This window comes from Rhipicephalus sanguineus, chromosome 6 (genome assembly GCF_013339695.2).
Source record: "Rhipicephalus sanguineus isolate Rsan-2018 chromosome 6, BIME_Rsan_1.4, whole genome shotgun sequence".
Taxonomy (NCBI): domain Eukaryota; kingdom Metazoa; phylum Arthropoda; class Arachnida; order Ixodida; family Ixodidae; genus Rhipicephalus; species Rhipicephalus sanguineus.
In genome coordinates this window covers 42,027,240-42,054,972 of record NC_051181.1, presented here as the reverse complement: position 1 = coordinate 42,054,972, position 27,733 = coordinate 42,027,240, and the positions used below count along the sequence as shown (strand labels likewise).

The 27,733-nt window shown below is 45.8% G+C and overlaps 1 protein-coding gene across 1 annotated transcript in view; it reads right to left on the bottom strand.

Moving 5' to 3' along the window:
- Nucleotides 1-27,733, bottom strand: part of LOC119395730 (salivary glue protein Sgs-3) — a 73,742-nt gene that overhangs the window by 13,865 nt on the left and 32,144 nt on the right. The window contains exons 10-15 of the mRNA XM_049416760.1: nucleotides 27,340-27,369; nucleotides 17,600-17,638; nucleotides 13,281-13,877; nucleotides 12,255-12,330; nucleotides 9,575-9,649; nucleotides 6,281-6,361 (exon numbers count right to left, since the gene is read on the bottom strand). Of these exons, the coding sequence (XP_049272717.1) occupies nucleotides 6,281-6,361; nucleotides 9,575-9,649; nucleotides 12,255-12,330; nucleotides 13,281-13,877; nucleotides 17,600-17,638; nucleotides 27,340-27,369 (898 nt within the window). The remainder of the gene's footprint in view (nucleotides 1-6,280; nucleotides 6,362-9,574; nucleotides 9,650-12,254; nucleotides 12,331-13,280; nucleotides 13,878-17,599; nucleotides 17,639-27,339; nucleotides 27,370-27,733) is intronic.

Below are 27,733 nucleotides of genomic sequence, written 5' to 3'. Positions count from 1 at the left end.
GTGTTGCACGAGGGAGGCTGCGACAAATCGCGCCTTTATCTATGCATCTGTGCTAGCTTTGCAGTCTAGGCCGGGCGAACGTCCACAACAATGGGCCCTTGTGCACTTCGAGAAACCGTACTAGGTGGATGGATGCTATGAGCGTTCCGTTTAACGGGCTGGGAATCTGACAGTCTCGAAGCTTTATATTGATTTAGGCCTTTCCTGCCTAAAATTAAACAATGCTCTTCTAAAAAAAGAACTCCAAAAACATAATTTCATACAGTAACTTTGGGTGTTCTGAGGTAGAGTTACTCTGGTTTTCCTGCTATTTTGTTTTCGTTGTTCCTTCCTGCTTTCCCGCTACGCATCCCCGAAACGTTTTTTATCGATCTTTTACGCGGACACGTTCATCTTCCTAACACTGTCCCCAAAAAGCGAGGCTTCGTGTAGGCCTAGTGCCCCAACAAAAATCCGTATGCATATATTCCCATTAAATAAAAAAAAATGCTCTGTCTTCTACCTAGCTTTCCCAAGATTCCCAACACGTTTTCTGAATCAGGACTTAGTCTTCGTTTTTTTTCTGTGCCATCCAATAAATCTCTTCAGCTCCAATAAATCTCCTCAGCCCCTCCGACGCGGAACTTAAAGGGGTACTGACATCAGACTTCGAAGCTGAGATTATTCTGCCATGCAGATCTCCTGTATACAGAGAAGGCTCTGACCAAGTGTTGAGCTCAGGAAATGCTTATAAGATATTGTCACGTGGTCGTGAATTTCACGAAGGCAGCAGTCGGCGTGTTCAAGACGAAACTCTCTATTTGGGCGAACTTGTGCCCTGGAAACGAAAAGTCAAACTACAAGCAATAGACGCTGTACAATGATGGCGGCGAAGAGAGCGTCGGCCGTTGATAATCTCACCTGCGGTTGGGCGGGTCGGCATTTATACATGCGGCATCGAACATTTCAGTCTTATCGCTGGTGGCCGCGCTAGTTCCAAAATAAACTGAACTGTTCGCGTTTGCGCGCTCAAGCCTATCAGAAAATTCTAAAATAATCTGGAAGGTTCCCAGACATTCGGGCGCGGTTTGCGAAACGTTATACGTGTGACGTACCGGTCACGTATAAATACAAAGAGGGAGTTCGCGCGGCAGTATGTTATTTCGAAATTAAGGAGAGTTTTCGCGTGGCACACCTACTGACATCGACACTAGCGAGACGTCGAGCTGCAGTGCAAATTGAGATGAAAATTCGCAAACAGAGGGTGTGCTGGAGTCGACATTTCGAGAAGCGGACTTGTCTTCTTCAAGGCTGCAACTGCTTTCCTTAGCGTATGAGTATATATGATTCGTATCCTCTCCTCCAACCCAGTGCAAATTCCGGTGACTTCACGCAGAAGTACGACAAGTTGTGATGACGTCAGGTTCAAAAAAACTTGGCTGATCCCTCCGTCATAGGAATCGGTATAACACGAAAGTGAAACGTGTCTTCACAGAAGTAGTGCTTATCGTGTAATGATATATGAGAGCTTCTACAATGTCTGTTGGTGTTTGGCAGCTATAGTACCGTTTGACGTCGATGCACCCATGTTGACGCCTAGTGGCATGTCTCCATCGCGACGACTAACGCCCATCATCATGATTAAACCGTTGTGGTAGCTGAAGTTGTGAAGATATATTTGGAATCAGCGAATTGTGAATCGCGCGTAGAGATGACACCAACAAGCTCATAATCAACACTGGTACCCGATATGCACTTCTTCAAAACGTCGTCAATTAAGGAGAGAAGCGGCACGGTGTGCGCTTACTAGTAATGGGTTACCGACGCCTGTGTTCATGCGTACACTACCACACTGTACTTCAGCAACATGGGAGGCAGAGGTTCGTAGCTTGAGCCGCAAACGCGTGCGTCCCGCTGGCCTCTGTCTCGCTCCACCAAGGCCCGACATTCGCCCGTCGAAATTGCGTCCTTTTTTCAACGCGTATTGCAGCAGTTTTGTTAGTCGGTGCTCTCGCAATCGAAGCAGTTGACGGCGAGAAACCCCGTTGGTGCATGTGGAACTTGCACTAATCCGATGAGACGGCGCAGGCTAACACGAAGCGAAAGTCAAAGAACGTAACTGCGTCTAGGTTCCCTCGGCGATGCCAGCGCGGCAAGTGTCCCTCGCGGGTATCGAGACGCTTTAACCATGACCTCCGATATCACGCGCAATCTCGGAGTAAGCGCTAGTAAATGTCGATCGTGACGCATTACTTCTTTTTACCTCTAACAGATGACGGCACCACCTCGCTCTGCCCCGCCTACCTACACCGCCAACAGAGAGCACCGTGCGAGAGGGAATGTGTGAAATATATAAGGCGCGTTCGTGTAGTGTCCGTTATCTGCGAAGTTTGCTTAGTCGGTAGAGCGTCGGGCGCTTACCGTCGCGGCCGCGAAGTCGTGGGTTCGATTCCCAGCGGCGCACCTTTCTCTTAGTTTTTCTTTCTCACCCGTTGGCGTCCCGTTTATCAACGTCATAACCGTGACGGAAGTACTTGGTGGACCCCGGCATAAAACACTTTCGTGTTAAAACATACAAAATGGCCGCTCTCGCGCCGCTTTCTGGATCGTCTGCTCTTGCCCGTAGTTCAGTAGCCCCGCGAAGCGAGCGAACGAATTGCGTCACATCGTCGTGCGTGCACGTGAATACACGTCGATGTTTGCGATGCGCAAGCCTTCTTGCACAGCGTTATTGCTGTCAGGTGATCGTCTTCTGACATGCTTGCGGCCGTGACGAATGCGAAATGGATCGCAGGATCGGCAATCTCGGTATCTCGCACTCTGTCTTAATCGTTGCTGTCGTGAGAGTCGCTAGACAAAATTTTGTCTATCGTTGACTGCGCACTTGTTTTCCACACGTGCGGCGCACGACAAACGACGGAGAGGCAGTGGAAACGTCACTGTAGCTAGGGACGTTCAGCGCAAATAACACGGAGCCACAAGAAAGAGACGCAGACAAACACATGCGCTAACTTCAAACCACGTTTATTTGGGAACGCACATGCATATATATAAAACTCTAATCGCAGCAAGCTCACGCCTCGCTCTCTTACAAATATAGGTCTACAAGAAACATGATGTTTTATCAAGAACACGCCTACAAGTCATCAACTAGACAGGGAATCTCGCACGTGTCATCCAGCAATGCCAAATCATACAGAAAACCCAGTAAATCAAATATACAATCGAAATTACAACACCTCACGCACGCCCATCTGACGAATACACGGAACGCACGCGAAATGACGCAACCATGCCGGCTGCGCAAAAATAATAACCTTATTCTGTCGAGTGCGGCCCTACGAAGGCATGCTAAGAAACGAAAATTCTTTTTGATGAAGGAGCAGTGATGGTTGGCTCACGCACTTCGAGCCTTGTTTTTCGATAACGTAAGCCTCAGCTATTTCGCGGGTTACTCTCTCCCTGTGACGAAATAGCACAGAGGTTTCTTTCCACATCGGACTGCAGCCACACTGACGGCTATGCAAGGCCAAATGGGTCGACGGCGCACCTTTCAACGAGCTGTGGTGCTCCCGCAGACGAATGTTGAGACAACGGCCAGTTTGGCCTACGTAAACGTGACCGCACGAGAAGGGGATCTCGTACACCACCCCTTTTACACATGACACGAACTGCATGCCATGTTTCATGGTGCACTCGCCTTTTGCATCCGCTTCCTTTCTCTCACGATGTTGCAGCCTCGGGCAAATCCCCTTCAGCTTATTTTTGGCTGAGAACACCACGTTATGCATCTTTACCAACCCGCCCAACTCGCCGCACTTGTCAGTCACTGTAGCGTCATCATCCTAGACCATCATCATTTTTCCGCCCCCGCGCTGCCCGCGCTACCCGCGCCGCGCCTCTCACGCAGCTCATGCCGAGAGGTCGAGCCGCGATCTAGTGGAGAAAGTGCTGACGATCCCGGCCGGGCTGGACACCGCAGCCGCGCCGCTCCGCTGCGGCTATCGCCTTCTAATAAAGGGCCGAGGAAGGCGAGGACAAGTCGGCCGCCATCACCTCTCTCTCACTATATCGCTAGAGTCACGGTACCTTGCGCGAGTACGCGACCAGACGCGTGTAAGCGTCTGGTCGCGCACTCGCGCAAGGTACCGCCGTGGGCTCAGAGTAAAGTAGGAAGCACAGGTCGGCAAAAAATGTGGACCTCACTCAGACACACTCATGAAATATATTTTGCCCTTAGAGCTCACTCTGACTCTGACTCGCCAAAATTTTCCTCGACTGGACTCACTCGGACTCAGACTCACTAAAATTTTTCTCAGCCGGACTCACTCGGACTCAAACTCACCAAAATATTACTCACTCGGACTCACTAAGACTTACAGCTCTATCTGAGTCTGAGTGAGTATGAGTGAGTCGACTCATGAGTCCATTGGCGTATAATTGGCTCTTTTGACCATGGTGTCCATGCTCTTTAACACCAATATCGCATATTTGGTGCTCTACATGGTGCATTTTGATCTCGAACCTTCAAATATGAGTTATCAGTGGTTGCAATCCAGTAAGGACATTTTAAGTGAAAGTGGTGACTCACACGAGATATTTTTATCAGGAACTGCCCGTAAAAGAGTTTGCGGGGGGGGGGGGGGGCTGACCTCACCCCCCCCCCACCTTTACGTAACTCACGCCTCTGATGACTAAATATTGAGCTGGTGTATGAACACTAGTGCTTTGAGGGATTTGCGAGTCGCGGGAGTATAAACGTGAGCTGACAGAAGGCTGATAGTAATGCTGAAGTTGTGTAGATAGAACCATAGTTCGGCAAAAAAGTGTGGAGCTCACTCAGACTCACCAAAATTTCTCTCTACTGGACACACGCGGACTCAGACTCAACAAAATACTCAACCGGACTCACTCGGACTCAAGCTCACTCGGAGTGAGTTTGCCGACCTATGATAGGAAGCAAAACTCGCTTTCCAAGAAGACGCTGGAATTAGTTTTCGGAGCGCACTCAAGCTTACTAGGTAGATTTATAGGACTCATTGAGGGACGTGGTCTTTCATTTGACGGAGAAAAATGACAACTGAGAAATTTCGTGCCAGTTCTTGAAAGCCCTTTGCTGCCCCATCGATTACAGTGCCGGCTGCAAGCTTATTGGTGAGCCCCCTAGTTCTTTTTTCGTCAGTGTGAGTCAACGCTATACCTACACAAATTCCGGAACACTAGTCCTACCCATTCACTGTCTTCATATTTCTTAGTCCCTCTTTGAACCTAATTTCTCACTGAGCTTACCTCGCCTCAAGGGATGCCCAGTCCGTATCGCCCTTTATAGCCTCATTTGTCGTCTTCCCATGAGCGTCCGGTGCGAGGTATCCCCCCGTCCTTTGATTGCCGTCCAGCCTCGATCGCACATCTCACTTCAAGTACACCAGTAAGTTTCCGAATATAAGCACTGGAACCGCCACACCCTTCCCCAGACGTCGGATCACCTCGCACCTATAGTATCCCCGTTACGCTCTGGGCATTCTAAATGACACGGCGTGTGCAAACGCGGACACAAGAAAGAAGTTAAGACGCCACAAACTGCGCTTGTGGTGTCTTGGCTTGTTTCTTGTGTCCGTGTTTGCACGCCCTGTCTCTCTAGAATTAATGCTTACCAACTAGTTCAGCTCTCTGCTATCCTATGCTCTGCTTCATTAATGCACCGTTCCTCTTTCCCTTTGCTGTTGTAGCTTTTTCCTCTACTTCCATGTATCTGTTCCCCTCGTTTACCCAGACTCACTATAAATGCGTTCTCTAACCCAAGGTGCTTCCTGGAGCTGTATATCATTAGCCATAATCAGCACTGTAAAGTGACACTTCATGGATGCTATGCACTCACGTCTACGTGCCATCATCTGTCTACACATACGCAATACTATCATGCGCGCATAAAGTAGGAAGCCTGCGCGTCCCCTCGGAGTGATTTTGCGGGCTACTGCTGCAGCATCTCATGCTTCGTGAGCAAAGCCTGCTGTGCTACAATATAGTGGTCTCATGCTTCGTGCTACGAACAGGAAACAGCAAACTTTACCAGCAGCACGCATCAGTGGAGATGCAAAAAAAGGGAAGGGACAGATATTACTGTAACACATATTTCGGCGAACTGCAACCTTCGCGGACTTCGAAAGGCCCGACAATATATACAGCGTCAATGTATCCCCATGGCAATGTAGTTGCGCGCAACAAGGCAATGGGAAATTGGTACAGCGTAAGACCTCTCGGTACCAAGGATAACAAAGTTTAATTTCTAGGAGAGACTTACCAAAAATACGTCTCCTCGTAGTCGTAGGAACTGGTACGAAAGGGCGAGCGCTGTTGATGGCATTGAAAGACCTTTCGGCAACTGTAAGGGAAAATTAAGGGCGGACAGGGAACTCTTGCTATATTAAAGTAGGTGACGAAGAAGGGCCAGCGATGAGCCTCCTCGTACGAGGAAAATTATCTGAAGGTTACAAATTTAGTGATAAACAGGTATTAAATGGGTAATGGCATCCATTTTTGAAGGCCGGTATACTCTCCCATACAAATCGCTCGTATACAGAGACGGTTCTGGGAAGTTTGAAGCTCAGTAAATGCTGATATTTTATTTATATTTTAAAGTCAATTTTCGCATGGCGTACCTACTGACATTGACACTAGCGTGTCGTCAGGCTACAGTAACTTCGCGCACCCGTATGGCTAGTTGTGACGACGTCAGGCACCAAAACTTTCAATATGGCCGCTTGTGCGTCACGAAAAACATCGAAAATGGCTACTTGTGCGGCATAAAAGAAGCCACGGAGCGAAGTGGCCGTGGAAACGTCATAACATCTTGCGCGAGCACGTGACAACAGGCTCTTACCATGTTGTGACGCCAGGGTACCATAGAAATCAAAACTGGCTTTTAAAAACGTACTGTAATTACTTTTTCAGGATGTACTCACGCTTAACAGTACATTTCCTAGACTCTTGAGGGTATAGCCTTTCATTTGACGCAAGAAAAAGAAACAACAGCTGGAAAATTTAGTGCCTGTATCCCTTTAAGTGATACGAGTATAGTATATCAATGTTCAACAACGCACCACAGGAGCAGGGTTGCCAGGTTTGACTACTTTGCACCAATTTGGCTACTTTATAGGCCGGTGGCGCCAGAGGAAAACTTCTTGGCTACTTGGCTTCTTCATGGCTACTTTTATGTTCCCTCGACTGAAGCCAAATTATGGATATCGGGCGACGACGCAGCCGCTGTCGTTCGAGTATGTATCGCCAGAACATGGTGACCAACGTGTGTTTCATGCTCCCAAGAGCGAATTTGGCGCTTGCAGCATACAAAAGCAAAGGCTTTCGAGTGCCTGGTTGAAATTCAGGGCTCTTGCATGGGGCCTGAATTTTCACACCGCCTCTTTAATGAGACTTTAAACTAAAGTTGGCCGTGAATAGGACATTTCACATCGAGGGCGCAATGCACACGACGACATTTGATACCGGATGTCCGCCAAAGTGCTTGTGTCATCTCTTGGATTAAGATAAAGACTGTGACTCAGACATACTAACTGCTCGGATTTCGTCATCACGCAAGAAATTGTGGAGACCACACGTCGGCTATTTCGAGATAGTGACGCGCGCTGCGCAGTGGCGGTGCGCATGACCGGCTTGCGCGGTTTGAAAAGGGCATCCCGCACGCTGTTCTGCGGACTGGTTCCGTGGCTTTCTTGAAGGATGAGTGCGAAGCCGGGCAGCGAATTCCAGTCGCCGGGGCAGTAGCTATTGGACAAAGTGAGTGACAGCATCCATCCAGAAAGCCGGTGCGTGTGGTTCCCACAAGATGAATAGTGCAAACATTTATGATTAAATCACAGCAACTGTGAATTTCAGCACACTTATTCTATCGTCATTTTTATTGTGACCGAAAGGCTGTTACTTCCAGTACTTTTCAGGAAAATCACGTAAAACGCGTTAAGAGAATGCCACTTTTGCAACAGCGGAAGACACTTCCATTATGTCAAACGAAATTATTGTTAAGGCCAAGAATTATGCTTAAATCTGAAGAATTCGAACTTTTGAAGTGGTTCGCGCCATACTTATTTGCACTTCCGGCAAAATGCTCTTAAATTTAGCCGTTTAAATGAAAACTTCGTAATTGTTTTCGCGCTCGCCATGTTCAGCGCAAAAAAAGGAACACGAAAACACAAGGAAGTTACTTTTGGCTATTTTTACTGCTCGTGGCTTAAGTTGGCTACTTTTTGGCTAGTTGCCATTTTCAGCCTAATTTTTGTGTTTTAAACCTGGCGACCCTGCACAGGAGCACCACCAAGGCTGCTATACATAGCAAAAAAACAAAACAAAACAACAACAACAAAAAAAGAAGGCCGAAAGTTACCAGCTTGTGCTAGAGTAGGCATTTGAACAAAACTTTTGTGGACGGTGGACTACGCGCGGTGGACTAGGCACGTGACGTGGTCAGTCCTGATTAACCATGTGCTTATCGGTTACATACGGGAAAAGCGATCTTACATGATGCACGTATTAGTAAATGTTATAAGTTGTATCGAAGAACATCCTGTCTTAAAACGACACAAATCGTGAGTACTAAGGTAACGGGTGCAAATTAAAAAAAAAAGGCTTCACTGTTTTGAAATATTAATAATAATGACATATTACCATCATCCGTACGCAACAAATCGAACTTTGTTGTCGCTCACTATACCGATTTTTCGAAAAATATCTCAAAACATATCCTACGTCCTGCAAAAGCCGAGTAAGGACGTAAAATAATGAGAACGTACATTCTGCCCGTGAAGGCAATGTTACACGAACTATCCAGGGATTCTCATGATTAAAGACAAAAGGACGTTCATGTTGGTACGCTTTCTCAGATTTTATTTTACTATTCATTTGCGATTTTCAAGCAGTAAACAGGCGGAGATCTTGGTCAATGTGGCATGCCATACGCCACTGGTGTAGCCAGGTGGGGGAGGGGTTCGAATCCTCTCGAAAGTTTTCAATTTTGCATGTGTATGTATAGACGCACATGTACAAACAGACGCCCGAAAGTTAAGACAGGGTAACTGAACCCTCCCACCCACTCTCCCCGAAAGAGATTTCTGGCTACACCCCTGCTATGCGCACATTGTTGTTGAATATAGCAGTATATTTGCGGAAATCTGAAAGTGCGCTTACCCACTCATGTGGCTAGACACTCGCGCAGTGCCACCTTACGAATGTCGACGAAGAGGAACACACGTGACGGTGCTGCCGTATCATAGCTACGTTCGAGTTCTTTATAGGTTTCAATATTTGTAGGTGTCAAAATTAATATCTTCAGTTTTGAAATTTCCTAAGAAGTGCAGCTAAGGATACGAGCAATGTCTAAGTGTAAAAATTGCACTCGTTTAAAACCCAGCGCTTAGAATAAGTTGCGAAAAGACGATAAATTTATAATTAATCTTTAGAAGCAATCACGCTATTGCGTACGTTATTCTTGCATAATAACAAGCAACGTCAGCGATGTGCATAGATAACTCTACCGAGCGGAATAATGCACCTGTGAAATTAATACCATGAGAAAGGTGCTTGCCCTGCGATGGTGGAGTTGTGTTTATGGGGAAAAATGGAGTAGGTTGCCTGGTTGTTGCGACAGGACCTGGCGGACCTGAAAAAAAGTTAATATTTTACCTTGATCCCCCGTGTGTTTACCTACATCTCAAAGTAATCAAACAATCTTCTAGAATGGCAGGCATCATAAATTCCTACATTATGGTCACGTCTACTACAGAACATTGTTCTACTTATGCTCGCTAGTATTACGCCTTCTCTGTGTGTTAAATACCAAGAATACAATTCTGATCTCTGACCAGTAACCAAATCTTTAAGCATCTGTGTGTGTCAGAGAGACAGACAGAGAGAAACAACTCTATTTATCCCATATTAAAGGGAAAGATGCTGCGAAAAGAAGGCGAGGGAGGTTATCCTACTTCCGGTAGGTATCCTCTACCTCTTCAGCCCTCCTCAGGATATCCTCGTGAAGTTCGGGGTTGCAACTGCACATGGCAGCCTCCCACAGCACCAGGCTGCACGAAACTCTACGAAGGTTAGGAAGATGGGAGTGATTTTTACATTGTCACAATATGTGGTTTATGTCCGCTCTTTTAGCAGGACAACACTTTCAGGGTGAACTGCGGTATATTCCCGGGTGCATGTTGTGACGTAAGGTAGGGGAGCAAAAGTTCGAGCTTGTAGTTTACGCCATAGCACTTTATCTCTGCGTGACCGATGCATGAAAGGTGGGATGGTTCGGCGACCTATGCAGTAATGCCCGCAAATGCCGCGGTAGTGCAAGTAATCTGTCCTTGGATGTTCATCGAAGGAGTTGAACTGAGAAATACTAGTTGTATACCTCGTACCATATTGATATTAGTGATGATCGCGCTGGTTCATCGGCCGATGGCGAGCGTATAAACGGTCAGGGGCAATTACAAGTTGGTAATTGTTGGGGTTTAACGTGCCCAAAGCACGATGTGATTATGAGAGAAGCCGTAGTGGAGGGCCCCGGAAATTTCGACCACTCGGGGTTATTTGACCTGCACATGTATCAAGTACACGGGCATCAAGCATTTTCGAGCTACAAGTTGGTGACGTACTCTTGAACAAGGTCATGCCGATGTTTTGTGTATGAAGGCAATATACAGAAGTGCAGAATGACTCGTTACACGCATTCATGTACCCTCCTTTTAACTAAGCTTCCATTTAACGCAGGGTCTTACCACAATAGCACATGCAGTCGAACGACTTCTCTCAAAGTGTTCTGCTGGGTACATGGCAACGCTCAAGAAAAAAAAAAGACTAAAGCGACCCAAATGCAAAACTTAGGGGTCTGAGAGTGACAGTCTCACCGGTTATTGGGTAAACTTGGGCGACATTGCTGAACTTGGGTAAGGAGACATAGCCGATGACGCGTTCGGCGCCTATGCGCGGCAGCGGAAACGCGGGCGGTAAAGCCGCTGATGTTACCCGTGGTCACAGCCGCTACATTGATCTCGACGGTCGCGACTCCTGGTGCGCAGCAGTGCTAGAGGGGAGAGGCGACACGAAGGAAATAAGGATGCTTACGTTGCTGCGCAACAAGGTGTCATGACTGTCGAGTTCAATGTAGTGTCTGCGTGCAACGCTTGCGCCCAATCATACATCGGTGACGTCATGCGTTCTACGCCAGTGAGCACAGTACCCCTCCTCTATACTCCGTTTGATACACCAGGTGCAACTCTGTAGAGGCTAGGGAGACTTCTTGCACTAAGTGCGTTAGCACCGAGAAATAGTTCAAAGTTATACGGCCCATAACGTGATTCTTTTTTTCATTTTTAGACTGAGCAATGCACGAAGATGTTTTCTGTTTTAGAAACAAACTAAATCTGCTATACGGCTATTAATACGTTGTTCCATATCACTTAGCGACTCGTTGTTTTCGGTTTTCAGCATTGTATTTGCTACCCGTCGCGACGCCTCACTGCGCAGGCTCGTGCTCGTCTCGCACGAGCACACGAAAGCCGACCACGACGGAGGTCGACAGATGTGGGAAGCGGAGTGTAGTTCACTATACCACGGTACATCCAAACGAGAAACTAGTGACGTAAGCAGGGGAAGGGCGAGGCGCACGACACCTCGTGAGCATCGGAGCAAGCGAACCCTTCACGAGCTCTGTCCTATGAGATAAGTGTACGTGAGGCGAACACTGTGTAATTTGGCGACCAGCTGGCGAAACGGGCTGGAGCATGCGGCGAGTAGGATGTGCTGTGAGCACGCCAAATATTTGCGGTAATGTAGCGTATTTTAAGTTAATTACATACCTTAATGTCCGCTCTGTCATATACAACGCTTAGCCTAACCCATCCCATCCCTTTGATACACGTACTCGGCGTTCTTCTGCCCTGGTGTAATACATTGGGTCAACATTGCGCGTGGTTGAGATCTCTTCCGCCAGGTGCCGCAACGATTCCAGCTGTTTCACTGCCGTTCATACTAATTTGTGCTAATTATATGTCTCCAATTTTAACTTATTACATACCTTAATGTCTACTTTAGCATATACAGCCCTTAGCTTAACCCATTCCCTTCCTTTTATATATTCTTTAATTTCAAGCAGGGTCATCGGTCTGCTCGCACCGGCGCTAGACAGGGTAGCCTAGAAGATAGCAAAGAGCGTCACTTGGTGCTCGGGCCACAAAAAGCAGCCTTCAGAGGAAAGCAAAAACGGCACTCACGTTGTGCGGGTGAAGATGGGACGACGGGGAAGAACGGTGTTGGCTTGTCTCCCTGTGAAAACTGCGTTTTGTGCAGCTGAAAGGAGAGAAATATAATTCGTGAATTTCAGAATTTGCATTTTCGAATTACCCGAAGGTAATCTGCAGCACGCATGCCCCATAACCCTAATAGCATTAATTTACAAACCAACCGAGGTTGTCTTGCACTCCCAGAGGTTCTTCGTTTGCATACGCTGTTTCACGTTATGCTAAGACGTAAAACATAAAGCTCTCTACCATCGAACAGCTGAACTGCGAACAACGCGAACGCAGTATGCATGGTTCCACAGTTGGACAGGTTGTACTGACCCACCCGAATTAACACGCGGTTAACTTGATCCATGGGCCAAGACACCGCCAGATTTATAAAGTAGTGATTGTTCTAAGCTTAACTGAAATACTAATTGCACTAAGCCTAACTTAACCATCAGGAACGACTAATAAACAGCGCATAATAGACTTCCAGATTTTGACGGCAACATTAATTGGGTTAACTCGGGCGTCGTCCTTGTACGCGCTGTTACTTCCTTTTCCATATCCCGCTCTGCAAAAATAGCAAGCTACGCCTCTGGATAAAATGCCTAGTGTCGTCCGTTTTTATGCCGAGAATACAACGGCAGGAACTCAATACGAACATATAACTGTCGATATCCTTCGTGTGTGTGTTTAAATATAGTTGCTTACTCAGGTACTGCCATGAAGAAGGCGGTGATGTCTTAATGATCAGGGCTGCAATGAAATACCCAATGACTCTACTACTTGCGGTAGTCTAATTTTTCTGCTGAAAAATGCAACTTTTGAATACAGGGCACGCGAGTAGACACACATAAGCCGTGGATTTATCAGTGCGCCTTATCAACAAAAAGAAATCACTTTTCAGTGCAGTCCTTTCCTCAGCTAAACGCCACTGCGGCTGTATTGCACATGAGGTGCTAAAAAAAGTCCGATATGCCTTCGCTTAAAATCTGACATTTCTCTTGTACGTACTGCCAGGTTGGAAAGCAAGCCTCGGTGTGGGTGGAAGCTCCTGCAGAATCGTAGGCCTCAGAGATGGCGCAGGTCTTGGCGGCAATGTGGGCCTCTGCGTCACAGGTCTCGGTGTCGTAGGCCTCTGTGTTGTGGGCCTAGGCGTCGTCGGGAACGGCACCGTGGGTCTCGGCGTCGTCTGCCTTGGCGTCGTTAACCTCGGTATCGTAGGCCTCAGTGTCGTCTGCCTTGGCGTTGTTAACCTCGCAGTCGTCGGCCTCGGCGTTGTGGGCCTCGGTGTCGTTGGTCTCAGTATCGTAGGCCTCTGTGTAGTGACCCTTTGTGTTGTAGGCCTCTGCGTCGTTGGCCTTTGAGTAGTCGGCCTCTGAGTGATAGGTCTTTGCGTCGTAGACCTCTGCGTTGTAAGTCTCTGTGTCGTAGGCCTTTGAGTCGTGAACCGCTCTGTCACAGGTCTCTCGGTCGTCGGTCGCTGCGTCACCGGTCTGAATGTCGTCAGCCTCTGCGTTGCCTGCTGAGATGTCGTCTGTGCGAACGTCGGAGGCCGGAATGCCGGCGGTCGGGGCGGTGGTGGTGGCGGCGGTGGCACGGGCCGTGGAGCTGATTAGAGCAAGAATAATTTATACATCGAGTAGAACAAGTTTCTCTTCGGAAGCTCACTCAATGTGCCGCTGTGATTCAGGAAGCGGCTTTACCTGTCTGTGTCTGGTTTGCAGAAGAAAACAGGCGATATCGATTATGCAAAGTCGTTTGAGTTCAACATTATGCCGTACGACGAGGCACCGACTGAGGGATGCTGCTGGAATTGCTGCTACATTTATCCTCTAGAAATGCCGCTCTTCCAGCTTTCGCTGTGACTGTGGTGCGCTTTTCGCGCAGGCCTGGCGTTTTATTATTTGGCGATTGTCACAACTTCAGTCTTCCACACGAAACTTTATTTTGACGGTGATCGCCTTGTATCGCAAGCATACTGAGCCGTGGTTTCTCTTTGGTGCAGCGAGTTGCACAAGCCCTGTCCACTTTGCAGAAATGACCACTTGAATAATTTATCCCTTATTTTAGCAACCGAAGCTCTGTGTTCAGGTGCGATTTTCACGCTAGAGATAACGCGCAGCGTTCTTCTTATTTGCTCCGTAATCTAAACAAAAGAGCAAATAAGTCTTTTTATTAATAATAATTGTTAACATACTCCGTAGCACAATAAGGTAATTACATGCGCAACAACTTATTTATGCTTTCATAAAATACTTCTAAATACGTATTGAACCCAACACAAAGATAATCTTTTACGCAGCTTTAGGGCTGCACGTTTTGTATCGAGCAATAACACACTCGGAAGCTGCGCAACTGCCTTGAAATAGTCCCTCGCATGACCTAGCTTGCGCAGCATTGCACTGAGCATTCTATCATGGAACATATGGTACGTGTATTTCTGCGGTGCTTTTGAGCAGCATGGCTCATCATCATCAACATCATTATCATCAGCCTAACTGCGCCCACTGCAGTGCAAAGGCATCTGCCATGTTCCGCTAATCAACCCGGTCCTGTGCTTGCCGCGGCCACGTTAGACCCGCGAACTTCTTAATCTCATCTGCCCACCTAACTTTCTGTCTCCCACTCACGCGTTTGCCTTCTTTTGTAATCCAGTCTGTTAGTTTAACAGTGGTTGTCTCGCTATAGGCGCTACGTGCCGACGCCCGTGCCCATTTCTTCTTCTTCTTCATTTCGACTAAGATGTCCCTAACACCCGTTTGTTCCCTGAATCAATCTGCTCTCTTCTTGTCCATTAAAGTTACACCTATCATTTTCCTTGCCATTGCTCACTGCGTCGTCATCAATCCAAGTTGAACCCTCTTTGAAAGCCTCCAGGTTCCAACTACATAGGTAAGTACCGGTAAGATGCAGCTGTTAAACACCTTCCTCTTGAGGGATAGTGGTGAACTATCATTCATGATTTGAGAGTGCCTGCCGAAGGTGCTCCATTCTTTTTTCTTCTAGTTACTTTAGTGTCTTGGTTCGGCTCCGCGGACACTACCTGTCCTATGTAGACGTATTTTTTACAAATTCCAGTACTTTGCTACCTATCGCAAAGAGCTGTTCTCTTGCGAGACTGTTGCATATTACTTTAGTTTCCTGCATATTCATTTTCAGACCTACCGTTCTGCCTTTTTTTTCTTGCCCAGTTCAGTAAATGAGTTGCTCATCATGCAATGTCGTCAACGAATCGCAGGTTGCTAAGGTACTCTCCATTAACTCGTTTCTCTAACTCTTCCCAATCTGTGGCTCTGAAAACTTCCTGTAAGCACGCGGTGAATAGCATTGGGGAGATCGTGTCGCCCTGCCATACACCCTTCTTTACTGGTATTCTGTCGCTTTCTTTATGGATGACTATAGTGGCTGTGGAGCCGCTGCAGGTCTCTTCCAGTACATTTATATATGCTTCGTTGAAGCCCTGATTTCTCAGCGCCTGCCTGACTACTGATATCTCGACCGTATCAAATGCCTTCTCGTAATGTATGAAGGCTATACATAGGGGTTGGTTATATTCCGCGCAATTCCTTATTGCCTGATTGATAGCGTGAATATGGTCTATTATCGAGTAGCCTGTACGAAATACTGCTTGGTCTTTTGGTTGATTGGATTCTAAGGTGGTCTTAATTCTAATAACTATTATTTTATAAATAGCTTGTAGACAACGGACAGTAAGCTGACTTGCCTGTAATTTGTCAAGTCCTTGATGTCCACTTTCTTATGGATTAAGATGACGTTAGCACTCTTCCAAGATTCTGGTGCCCTCACCGTCAAGAGACACTTTGTATACAGGGTGGCCAATTTTTCTAACGTAATCTGTCCACCGTCTTTCAACAGATCTGATGTCAGCCGATCCTCCCCAGCGGCTTTGCCTCTTTTCCCTCAAATGTGTTCTTTACATCCCCTGTCGTTACTGGTGGGATGCCCGATTCCTCTGGGCTACTACTGCTCCTTACATTATCCTCCTGGTTGTCGCGGCTACTGTGCAGATCTCGGTAAAACTCCTCAGCTACTCTAACTGTCCTATCGATATTGGTAGTGACGTTGCTTGCCTTGTCCCTCAGTGCATACATCTGGTTTTTGTCCGGGCCCAGTTTTCTCTTCATCGCTTTGAGGTTTCGTCCGTTCTTTAGAGCAATGTCAATTCTCTCCATATTATACCTCTTTATGTCGGCTACCTTATACTTATTTATTCACTTCCAAAGCTTTGCCAGTTCTGTTTGGTCTGTTGTGTTTGAGGCTTTCATACTGTGACGTTTCTTAATGAGGTTTTTGGTTTGCTGGGAGAGCTTGCCAGTGTCCTGTCTAATGACTGTACCTTCGACTTCTACGGCACACTCCGTAATTATACTCGTCAGATTACCACACATTGCGTCAACGCAAAGATCGACTATCACCACAGCTTGACTATCACCACATAAAACAGAACCTGTCTGAGATCCGCCTGCCGACTTCCCTACAGATGCCTAAAACACAATCATTCTTTTGTATCTTATCAAGAACAAATGTTCGCAGCACGCGCATTTGGAAAATAATAATTCCGCTTGCTCTGCGAAAATAAGTACTGATGCAAGCTTCAATATGTCGTAGGTTTTGTTATATAGCGATTAATCGATTATATTTAACGAGATCTTACAATAAAAGAGCAGAAACTTACATTTTCGGCAGGGCCCGTGTCCTCGAGATATATTCCTTCTCGGATTACATAATCCTGAGCACAAGCTTTCAGGTTTGCAATGTTCTACTGTATTGCTGGCTAGAAAAACTTCAATGTATAAATAAAAAAACAAATAAATAGATAAATAAATAAATAAAACGGTAAAGAGGAAGTTTTGTTTTAAGTTCCTTGACTTTTTATCTTGACCGTGTGGCCATCTCGGGAAACTGGAAATGTTTTTCAGTTTATGCGCAGATGCCGTAAAATCTTACATAAATAGCATGAATTGCGATGCGATACCTTGCCTACCAACGACAATTTTGTTGAAGAGCTCCGATTAACGACGGATATCACAACTAAGCAACGTCGCTTTACGGTTAACGGAAGAATCTTAATTTGCATTCTTAATGTTATTCCCTTTCTTTTAAATTTTTGCGGTGCAATGACACGAAGGATGACTTTTGCTTTGACAAGCGGTTGGCACCTTTCTGAGATTGTTGAAACGGATAAGCTGAAAACACTTGTTTAAAGCTATTCAAGCGAAATCGAACAAATTAAGGATGCTGCGAAGACGCATAAAAAGTGATCAGAAATCTAGTCCACAACAAGAAATCAAAACAAAATGTTCGCTTACTTGTGGGTACAAACGCGCGAGGTGCCGTTGTCGTCGGAGCTGAAAAAGAGGTACGAGGAAGCCCTTTTATATAACGTTACTGTCAAAATGGCTTAGAGCGAACGTACTTATACGTTAAATGTAGTTCGGTATATGGGTTCATTTCACGCAGCGAAACATATTTCAATTAACTGTAAACTGTAATGCGGTTAATTATCGTAGCTAATGTAAACTGCATAACAGCGACATGCTGACAAACTTTCACTGCTGTGAAAACGCGCAAAGTGTGCCAACGCACTGGAAAATGCCCGAAGCTAGTTCTTGAGAAAAACATCAGCGATATGGAAAGCGCGGCAAGCGTATGAGCGCACGTGATTGTACGCGAGCTGTCCTTTAGGCTATTCCGCCTTATACGTCATGCACCAACACGTTCTGATCGAATATGTTCTTCGACCTAAATGTCTGTTGAATTTATTTGGCTATGTCTAACACAGAAATGAGCCCCTTGAAAAAGAACGTAATAAAACAGCCATGAAGTTTCCCACGGCAGCTGCTAGCGGAGCCCTGGACTGAGGGCCGCCCCACCGCAATCCAAGAACCTCCGAACACCCGGAGCTTCTCGGCAGAAATTCTGTTAATAAATGTTTTCACCACCACCACCACCATGCATTTGACGTGGCCTGGTTCGAGCGACAGCATCTTTAGCTTCAGCCAGCGACACAAGATCAGTGCAGAAATAGGTACGCGTGTCAGCACATCGACGACTACTTATTTTCACAGGTGCATGCACAAGAAATGTGTGCGTGTGGACACTTTATTGCGACGTGAACTCGTGCAAGCGAACTGTACATTATCGTGTTATTTTGACTTGTTTTACAGTGTTTTTTTCTTTAGTTGATTTTTTATTTTGGGTAACACTATTTTTTTCGCTGCAGAACTTATATAAATGGAGCAGCCGAGGTAATATAAACTTCAACCTCTCCACAGCAAGCAGTTAAAACGGAAGAGTAGAGAACAGCGTTCACATATAACAGGGTGTCACGCAGCTTAATTGTCTTCAAGAAATGCTGCATGGCTCTTATATCCCGTAGCGCAGATAAAGGGCGAGGCCATGGTCCCAGTGATATAACTAGAGATTGCCCAAGGGCTTATGAGCGATAACGTACAAAAATTCTAGTGGTATTTTGACAACGACCACATTGGGAACCTCTTGGCCATGTGTTTGCGATCAAATTGCAAGTCTGGGCTCACGAGACAACACGGAAGGGTAGCTGCTTTGGTGTGCGCATAAACCACACGCGGCTTAGTGCCGATGAAATTACTTGCGCTAAGCAGATCATAACTAGTCCCTAAAGATTTTTCAAACAGTAGCAGACTTAGAAAGGTCGAATTTGTTCATGTACTTCTACATCTACATGTTCCTTTTGGTCTCCTAACCATGTGGATTGAAAAAATTCCGCGAGACCAAAAATCTCTGAAATCCCGCTCTTTATACTTGGGTCGAATAGGAAGAACGTTGCCACGCAAGGCTTCAAGTGCAAAAAAAAGCAGGCTGCACTTAATATTGTTGTCGTCAGCCAATGTGAGAGTTATCCTGGAGGCGTAGGTAGACGACAGCAGATGCGACTATTACGGGCTGTTTGGGTTCCCCGCGGTGTGCGCTCGTTTGGTGAGCTTCCGTTTTGTTTTAATGAACGCTGCGCTTCCCTGCTGGTGGTCGACTCTGTTGTTATGACGTCGCGAGTCTGTGGCGCAACGCTTTAATGGCTTCATTGTTGACCGTTAATTTGTGTTCCTGGAGCTGTTTGTTTCTCAAGCACGCGCTGGCAGTTTCCTCGACTACACACTGATGGGTTTTCCTCTGCCCGGTCTCAGATATAGTTCCCGTACTCAATAAAATACTTCTGCTCTGTGATGCTTTTGAGCTCAAATTATTCTTTGTGTCATCTGGAGATTTATTAGTACCATGGTTCTCCACATTCAACATCATTCAAGTGGTGCTTCACTAGAACAGAATTTTAAACAATAAGTCGGCTAAACATTTCAATCTAGTTTATGGACATGCTTCAGGACAGCATGGCTATTAAAGATACTTCAGTGTAACGGCGCACCACGACAGAACTGCTTGACTGAAAGGCGAAGAACGACAGACACGACAAGCGCTGTGTCATCCTTCGCCTTTCAGTGTGGTTTTTGTTGTTGTAGTTGTAGTTGTTTGTAGTTGTTGCTGTTGTTGTTGTTGATGATGTTGTTGTTGTTGTTGTGGTGGTGCGCTGTTCCACTCAAGTATGAACCGATACGAACTCGCCCAAGCTGGCGTCTCCTTGCCATCTTGTTATTAAAAATATTTTTCCTGCATAAATAAGAATTCTTGATGCTCATGCATGAGATTCGTCACATCATACTGACGACGGGAAGGAACCTTGTGATTTTCAAAAGCGCTTACTAACAACCAAGGTTTAACTGCAGATCGACTTCAACGCTTATATGAGCGATATATAGAAACGCGAGACAAGTGAAGCTTTCCACATAAAACCTTGTGGTTCTTGTGTAAACATGCGTTCGAGTTTTCTTTACAGCGGTGAAATTAGGTACCTATCGGAATGTAGCGCGACAGCTTCCTGATGTGGTAATCGAAACATTGCTGGATGGACTGTTTGAGATGTATGCGCATATTCTGCTTTTTGTTTTGTTGTCTGCGCAGATTCCTGCTTCTTGTTTATTGCAGCCGATTTTCAATAAGCTCTGTTTCACAATCAGCACCGTGTCTGTCGCCTTAACTTCGTCCTGCACAAAGCGCTGTTAACAGCGAAGCGTCTTAAGCCCGCCGTAAAAATTCACTAATAATCCTTAATGCAAATTCTGAGCGAAGCTTCGTGTTGGAGCAGTGCCAACTGTGTTTGAAGTTTTGGCTGTCCTTGGTTGTAGCAATGTAACATTCGGTACATATTGCCACAGAAACTACCAGCGCTCGAGTGCTACGCACATCACTCTGCGTATTGCAGGCGTCGCGAAGCAAGGGAAACACCGACAGCCACGTTATGACAAGCGAAGCCAGCCACAGTGCACGTGACGGCCCTGCGTGCGCACGAGCGTGTATGTTTATTAAATGCGAAGCATTTTTTAGCGAACCTCAGGCACTTTGGGCATTTCTATCTATCTATCTATCTATCTATCTATCTATCTATCTATCTATCTATCTATCTATATCTATCTATCTATCTATCTATCTATCTATCTATCTATCTATCTATCTATCTATCTATCTACTATCTATCTCTCTATCTATCTATCTATCTATCTATCTATCTATATATACTATCTATCTATCTCATCTATCTATCTATCTATCTATCTATCATCTATATCTATCTATCTATCATCTATCTATCTATCTATCTATCTATCTATCTATCTATCTATCTATCTATCTATCTATCTAGCCGCCTACGTCTGGGCGCACTCCTGGCCGTCTCCATAACTTCTGATATACCAAAATTGGCATAGCAGGGGATCAGTGTATGGTGAACACGATTCACTGGTCATGACATGAATAACGCAAAAAAATTGGGGGGACGCTTAATCTTCGCCTTTAAGAGTTGAACGCGATAGGGATATCCTGCCCCTAGTGCGCACTTTCGAACACTACGAGTGTTTGACAGAATGCGCGCACTAAGTTGTGTGCCTTATGTAATGGGTAGCATGCTTTAAACCAGGGGCAATTATGCGCGAGAAACTTTTTCGAAGTTGCGATGCACCCACTACGTGGTCTTGAAGGAATACGCGCAGTAATGTGCCTTCTGTAATGGGTGGCTGTCTTTAAACCACAAAGTCGTTATGATAATGACATGGTGTGACGCCCGATGTCAATATACGCTTGTACCACGCAATATTACTGCGATATTACATCTCGTACTGTGACACCTGTATACAGGACGCGTATTTTTGGGAAGCATAAAAGTTACTTTCAATGCAGCTCCAAGCAGAGGCGTGGCTGTGTGGTAGAGCACCTGCTTGCCACGCAGACGGCCTGGGTTCGATTCTCACTCGGACCTAATATTTTTATTATTTATTTTATTTGCAGCTTTTTCGATTTTTCGGTCACGGACAAGATGATGATTTTTCGCTCACAACCAACGGTGCCGACGCCGACGGCGGAATTTCTGCGATACGAGCTCTTTAACGCTATCGCGTTAATACCTGTCGCGTACGTCATGAAACCCTTTCTCTCAGTCACGTCTTGCACATACCCGCATACCACAGTTTATGTTATGCGGGTATGTGCCACTAGTGATACAAAGTCTCAACCAACATAGTAAACGCGAACACACATATTGACATGCAAGGAAAGTGATAATATAAAAATTGTTGGGGCTTTAATTTTGACCTTTTGGTTTTCTTTAACGCGCACGGGATCGCACAGTACACGGGCATCTAGCAACCATCGAAACGCGACCGCCGTGGCCGGGATCGAACCCGCGACCTTCGGGTCAGCAGCCGAACACCGTAACCGCTACACCACCGTGGCGGACACAAGGAAAGTGAGGAAACTGAAAACAGAACACCTCTAGAAGACGCTGAACTACCATGCACTCGTTCACGTGTTCCGCAACGTGGACCTCGTCGATTACGCAAAAACCGGGGTCAATGCTTCCTACAATAAATCTGCCGAGAGAACCAGGCCGCTCATCATTACCGGTGACTTCAACATTCATTTATCAAGACCCAACAACGCTTGGTCCTTATACTGCGTGAAAGACGGCTTGGATGTGGACAGGGAATCAAAAGACCTCGCTGCCACGTCCACGACAGGAAGCATAATAGATTATTTCATCGTAAGAGGCATCCAGGATTTCCACCAGCGCACTATACCTCGCACTTCACTTCACTTAGACTCCTCATAACCGCGATCACGAACGGATCCGATTAACAAGTCCGGTCCAGCTGCTGGTGCTCACTGATCACGGTGATGATAACCTTATTCAAGAACTGTCGAGAATCCCTTCTACACATACACACGTGTTTGTGAAACGTGCGTGCGTTGTCCGTCATAACGGACAAGTATATGCATAACAACTGTAACTGTGACTCTAACGTACGTGCAGTGTGCCTGAGCGTGCCACTCGGATGTGTACATGTGTACATATCCAGGGGAACGTTTCTGAATGAAGCTTAGTTGCGTGTAACGCCGGTCCTGTGCATTTGCGTTTCGTCTTTGTGCTGTTCGGATTCGCCCTATCCACTATTGAAGAATATAAGCACTACATATCAGCTTACCGGGTCTGGTGATGGTAACACCCATGTTGCTGTTGGCATCGTCATACAACTGTAAACAGCTGGTTATATAATACATATGCAACTCTTCAGCATATGAGTGTGCGTATACCACTTCCACATTTCTCTAGCGTCATTCCTTGACATTTGGCTCAATGTGAAAAATTACGCCGCAGTCACCATCCCGCGCATGCTTCGCATAACATCGATTCCCACGGTACGTGGGATCTGCCGAATTTTTTTTATATCTTTCATTCTCTGTCCTTTTCTATATCTCTTACTCTCTCTCTGGTTCTTTCTCTCTCTTTCTTTTCTCTTTTTCGTGTCTTTTTTTCCTCTCTCTCTCTTTCTATATGGTTTTATCTGTCTCTCTATATTTTTATGTCTTTATTCCCTTATTTAGTCTCGATTCTTCTCTTCCTCTTTTCTTTTATTGCTTTCTTACTCTCTCTCTCTCTGTTTCTTTGTCTATATTTTCCATTTCATTGTTTCTCCCCCCCCCCCCCTCTGTTTCTCACGTGTTCGTTTTCTTTTGACACTGGCACCTGCTCTACGTGGTAGTGGGGCTTGCCCGATTCCTGTGGCACATACCCGTTCGCTCGGTTACGACACCGACGCCGACGGCGAGGCCGCTCAATTCGGGAACTGGCGCCTAACAGCTGCGCTCTAAAGCTTTGAAGTCCGCAGAAAACCGCAGGTGGATCTGCACCACAGGAATTGGGCAAGCCCCACTACCATGCACAGCATGTGCGAGCGTTAAACGAAAACTCTGCTCGCCGAAGTGGAGCACGTGCAACACGTGAAAGAGAGAGAGATAGAGAGAAAGAGAAAAATAGAGAGAAATAAAAGGAATAAAGACATAAAAAGATAGAAAGAAGAAAAAGAGAAAGAAAGAAACAGACACGGAAAAGAAATAGAAAACACAGAAAGCAAGACCGAAAGAGAAAGAAAGAGAGGGAAAAGCAGAGAGAGAGAGAGAAATACATAAAACGAGAGAGAAACAGATAGAAAGGAACAGACACGAAAAAAGATAGAAAAACAGAGAGCAATACACAGAAAGAAAGAAAGAAAGAAAGAAAGAAAGAAAGAAAGAAAGAAAGAAAGAAAGAAAGAAAGAAAGAAAGAAAGAAAGAAAGAGATAAGTTAAGAGAACCAAGGAGAGAGAAAGGAAGGGAAAACATAACGATAGAAAGAGTGAGGAAGAGAAAGAAATAGAGAGAGCAAGAAAGAAAGAAATAGAAAGAATGAAACAGAAAACAACAGGTACAAAAAAGAGATACAAGAAACAAAGAAAGACAAGAGAGGCTTCAGGCGTTGCGCCACTAGTGCGAAGCGGCCATATTTTTTAAAATTCCATTTCATCAAAAAATTCGGCAGATCCCACGTACCGTGGGAATCGATGTTACGCGAAGCATGCGCGGGATGGTGAGTGCGGCGTAATTTTTCACATTGAGCGAAATGTTAAGGAATGACGCTAGAGAAATGTGAAAGTGGTATACGCACACTCATATGCTGAACAGTCGCATATGTATTATATAACCAGTTGTTTACAGTTGCATGACGATGCCAACAGCAACATGGGTGTTACCATCACCAGACGCGGTAAGCTGATATGTAGTGCTTATATTCTTCAATAGTGGATAGCGCGAATCCGAACAGCACAAAGACGAAACGCAAATGCACAGGACCGGCGTTACACGCAACTAAGCTTCATTCAGAAAGTTCCCCTGGATATGTACAGATGTACGCATCCGAGTGGCACGCGCAGGCACACTGCACGTACGTTAGAGTCACAGTTACAGTTGTTATGCTTATACTTGTCCGTTATGACGGACAACGCACGCACGTTTCACAAACCCGTGTGTATGTGTAGAAAGGATTCTTGACAGTTCTTGAATAAGGTTATCATCACCGTGATCAGTGAGCACCAGCAGCTGGACCGGACTTGTTAATCGGATCCGTTCGTGATCGCGGTTATGAGGAGTCTAAGTGAAGTGAAGTGCGAGGTATAGTGCGCTGGTGGAAATCCTGGATGCCTCTTACGATGAAATAATCTATTATGCTTCCTGTCGTGGACGTGGCAGCGAGGTCTTTTGATTCCCAGTCCACATCCAAGCCGTCTTTCACGCAGTATAAGGACCAAGCGTTGTTGGGTCTTGATAAATGAATGTTGAAGTCACCGGTAATGATGAGCGGCCTGGTTCTCTCGGCAGATTTACTGTAGGAAGCATTGACCCCGGTTTTTGCGTAATCGACGTGGTCCACGTGCGGAACACGTGAACGAGTGCATTGTAGTTGAGCGTCTTCTAGAGGTGTTCTGTTTTCAGTTTCCTCACTTTCCTTGTGTCCGCCACGGTGGTGTAGCGGTTACGGTGTTCGGCTGCTGACCCGAAGGTCGCGGGTTCGATCCCGGCCACGGCGGTCGCATTTCGGTGGTTGCTTGATGCCCGCGTACTGTGCGATCCCGTGAACATTAAAGAAAGCCAGAAGGTCAAAATTAAAGCCCCAACAATTTTAGGGGCGAAGCTCCTTAAGGCGGCACCCGTTCGTCCCTCGTAGTCGTAGTAGTGCGTAACCAGTCGTAACGCTAGTACCAGATCTTGACCTCCAAGGTGGTGCCGGTGGGAGATTTTTCCTGTGCGTTGTTGAACAATAAAAAATTCGCAGCGTGCGCGTTAACTAAAAGCCGAATTCTTCTGTCTCTCATTCCCCATTAGCAGCCATTGGCATGTTCCAGTAGGAAACGTTAGTAGAAGTGTAAGTGTTAGCTAAAAGCCGACTTCTTCTGTCTCTCATTCCCATTAGCAGCCATTGTTTACCTCCAAGGTAGTGCCTGGTGAGATTTCTCCTGTGCGTGATTAAACAATAAAAATTTTGTTCGAAACGCCGTTGATTTATGAAATAAACCAACGAAAGACGCCAGATGTTTGCTAAAAGCAAAACGAAAGAACGCCAGATGTTTCTAAAGCAAAGCGAAAAGACGCCAGCTGCTTAACGAAAGACGCCAGATGTTTTCTAAAGCAATGGTTTTCTAAACAATGAAAATTCACAGCGTACATGTAAAATTAAAGTAAGCTGCAAGTCGTCATAACTCATCGAACCTTTAGTATAAACGCGCCCGATCTCACGTCGGTGATGATGTGCTGGGCAGAATTCACGGAAGATTCACGGTTCACCGATGAACCTCCGCAGCTTCGCCCACTCATCGTCATTCACTCCGTGGATATGCTGTGATTTTTTTATATTATCACTTTCCTTGCATGTCAATATGTTTGTTCGCGTTTACTATGTTGGTTGAGACTTTGTATCACCAGTGGCACATACCCGCATAACATAAACTCTGGTATGCGGGTATGTGCCACACGTGACTGAGAGGAATGGTCATGACGTACGCGACAGGTATTTTGCGTTATTCATGTCATGACCAGGGAATCGTGTTCACCATACACTGATCCCCTGCTATGCCAATTTTGGTATATCGGAAGTTATGGAGACGGCCAGGAGAGCGCCCAGACGTAGGCGGCTAGATAGATAGATAGATAGATATATACGTAGATAGAAACGCCCAAAGTGCCTGAGGTTCGCTAAGAAATGCTTCGCATTTAATACACACACCAGCCCAGTCAATCACATTGCTTGTGATTTCATATGCCGAAGTCGCGACCTCACGTTAGCCATACCCAGTTATCAATCTCAATGCACGGACCCAGCAATAAATACATTAAAATGCACGTATCATGCGTAACATGCTTATTTTCATCAGCAGTTCTAATTCGGAGGCACTGCTTCGTAGTGTACAATTGCAGTCACAGCGTTAGAAAACATCGCGGTGTGTAGCGCGGTAAGTTCGCTAGACTATCGCTATGATTGAAATCGATTAGATTACCATCACATATTTTATCCAACGTAACGGCAACGCTCAGGTGACGCGCCACCTTGTTTTACAAAGCAGTTTCATGCGCTTATAAGTAACACAAATGCGCACGCGCAATGATCAGACGCAACGGGGCTATGATCACTGGCACTGCGGTGGCCTGATTCTCACTATAGAGAAAAAGAAAAAAAAACACAGCATTTAGAGTTTACTGTGTATAAGAGCAAGATCAGTGGGAGCACAATGCATACCTATCATATTTATGGCATAAGCAAACCAGTTCACTAGCGTGGGAACTTTTGATGAGTGTTACTCAGCTCAATAAGCGATCAGTCCAAAAACTGGGTTGAAAGATTAGTGCTTAACTGTATAGCAGTCTATCTTCGTTGACCTACGTAGTAAGTTTAGAACGAGAACTGCTGTGTAATAACCATATCGGACACCTCACGGAAACCAGCAGTCAGGAAGCTTTAGAAATGAGGGAATAATACTGTGACATTTATTTCTGCAAGACGCATGCATCTACTGACGACTGGGCAGTTGATAGCGATTGCTTGTCCATAGAAATTCGATGAAACGTAGCGAAATCGATTTTCATAAGCGACTGACTCACCACCACCGGTGAAGAACGTTGGTCTTGTGACTGAAAAAGTATATAAGAAAGAAGTGTGTTGAAATGGCATACTGAAAAGGCTTGCTGGTTTTCGGCGAAAGGAGAATTCATTCAGTGGGAGACACTGAACGAATACGGCAGGCCACTTGAATAAGCGCACTTAAATTTGCTACCTAACACGTTTCCGTAAGGTTGATCACTTCACTTCAACATGATTTTTTTTTGTCACCACTAGCTATCATTCCTCATCAAGACCATACAAAGTCAAACGTATAAATTGCCAGTGGTCTCATTATGCATTTTCCTTCTTACCATGCACGCACGGTAATTGATTGGAACGCATTATCTTCATACATTGCCACTGAACCTGACCTAACCAAGCTTGAAGACCTAA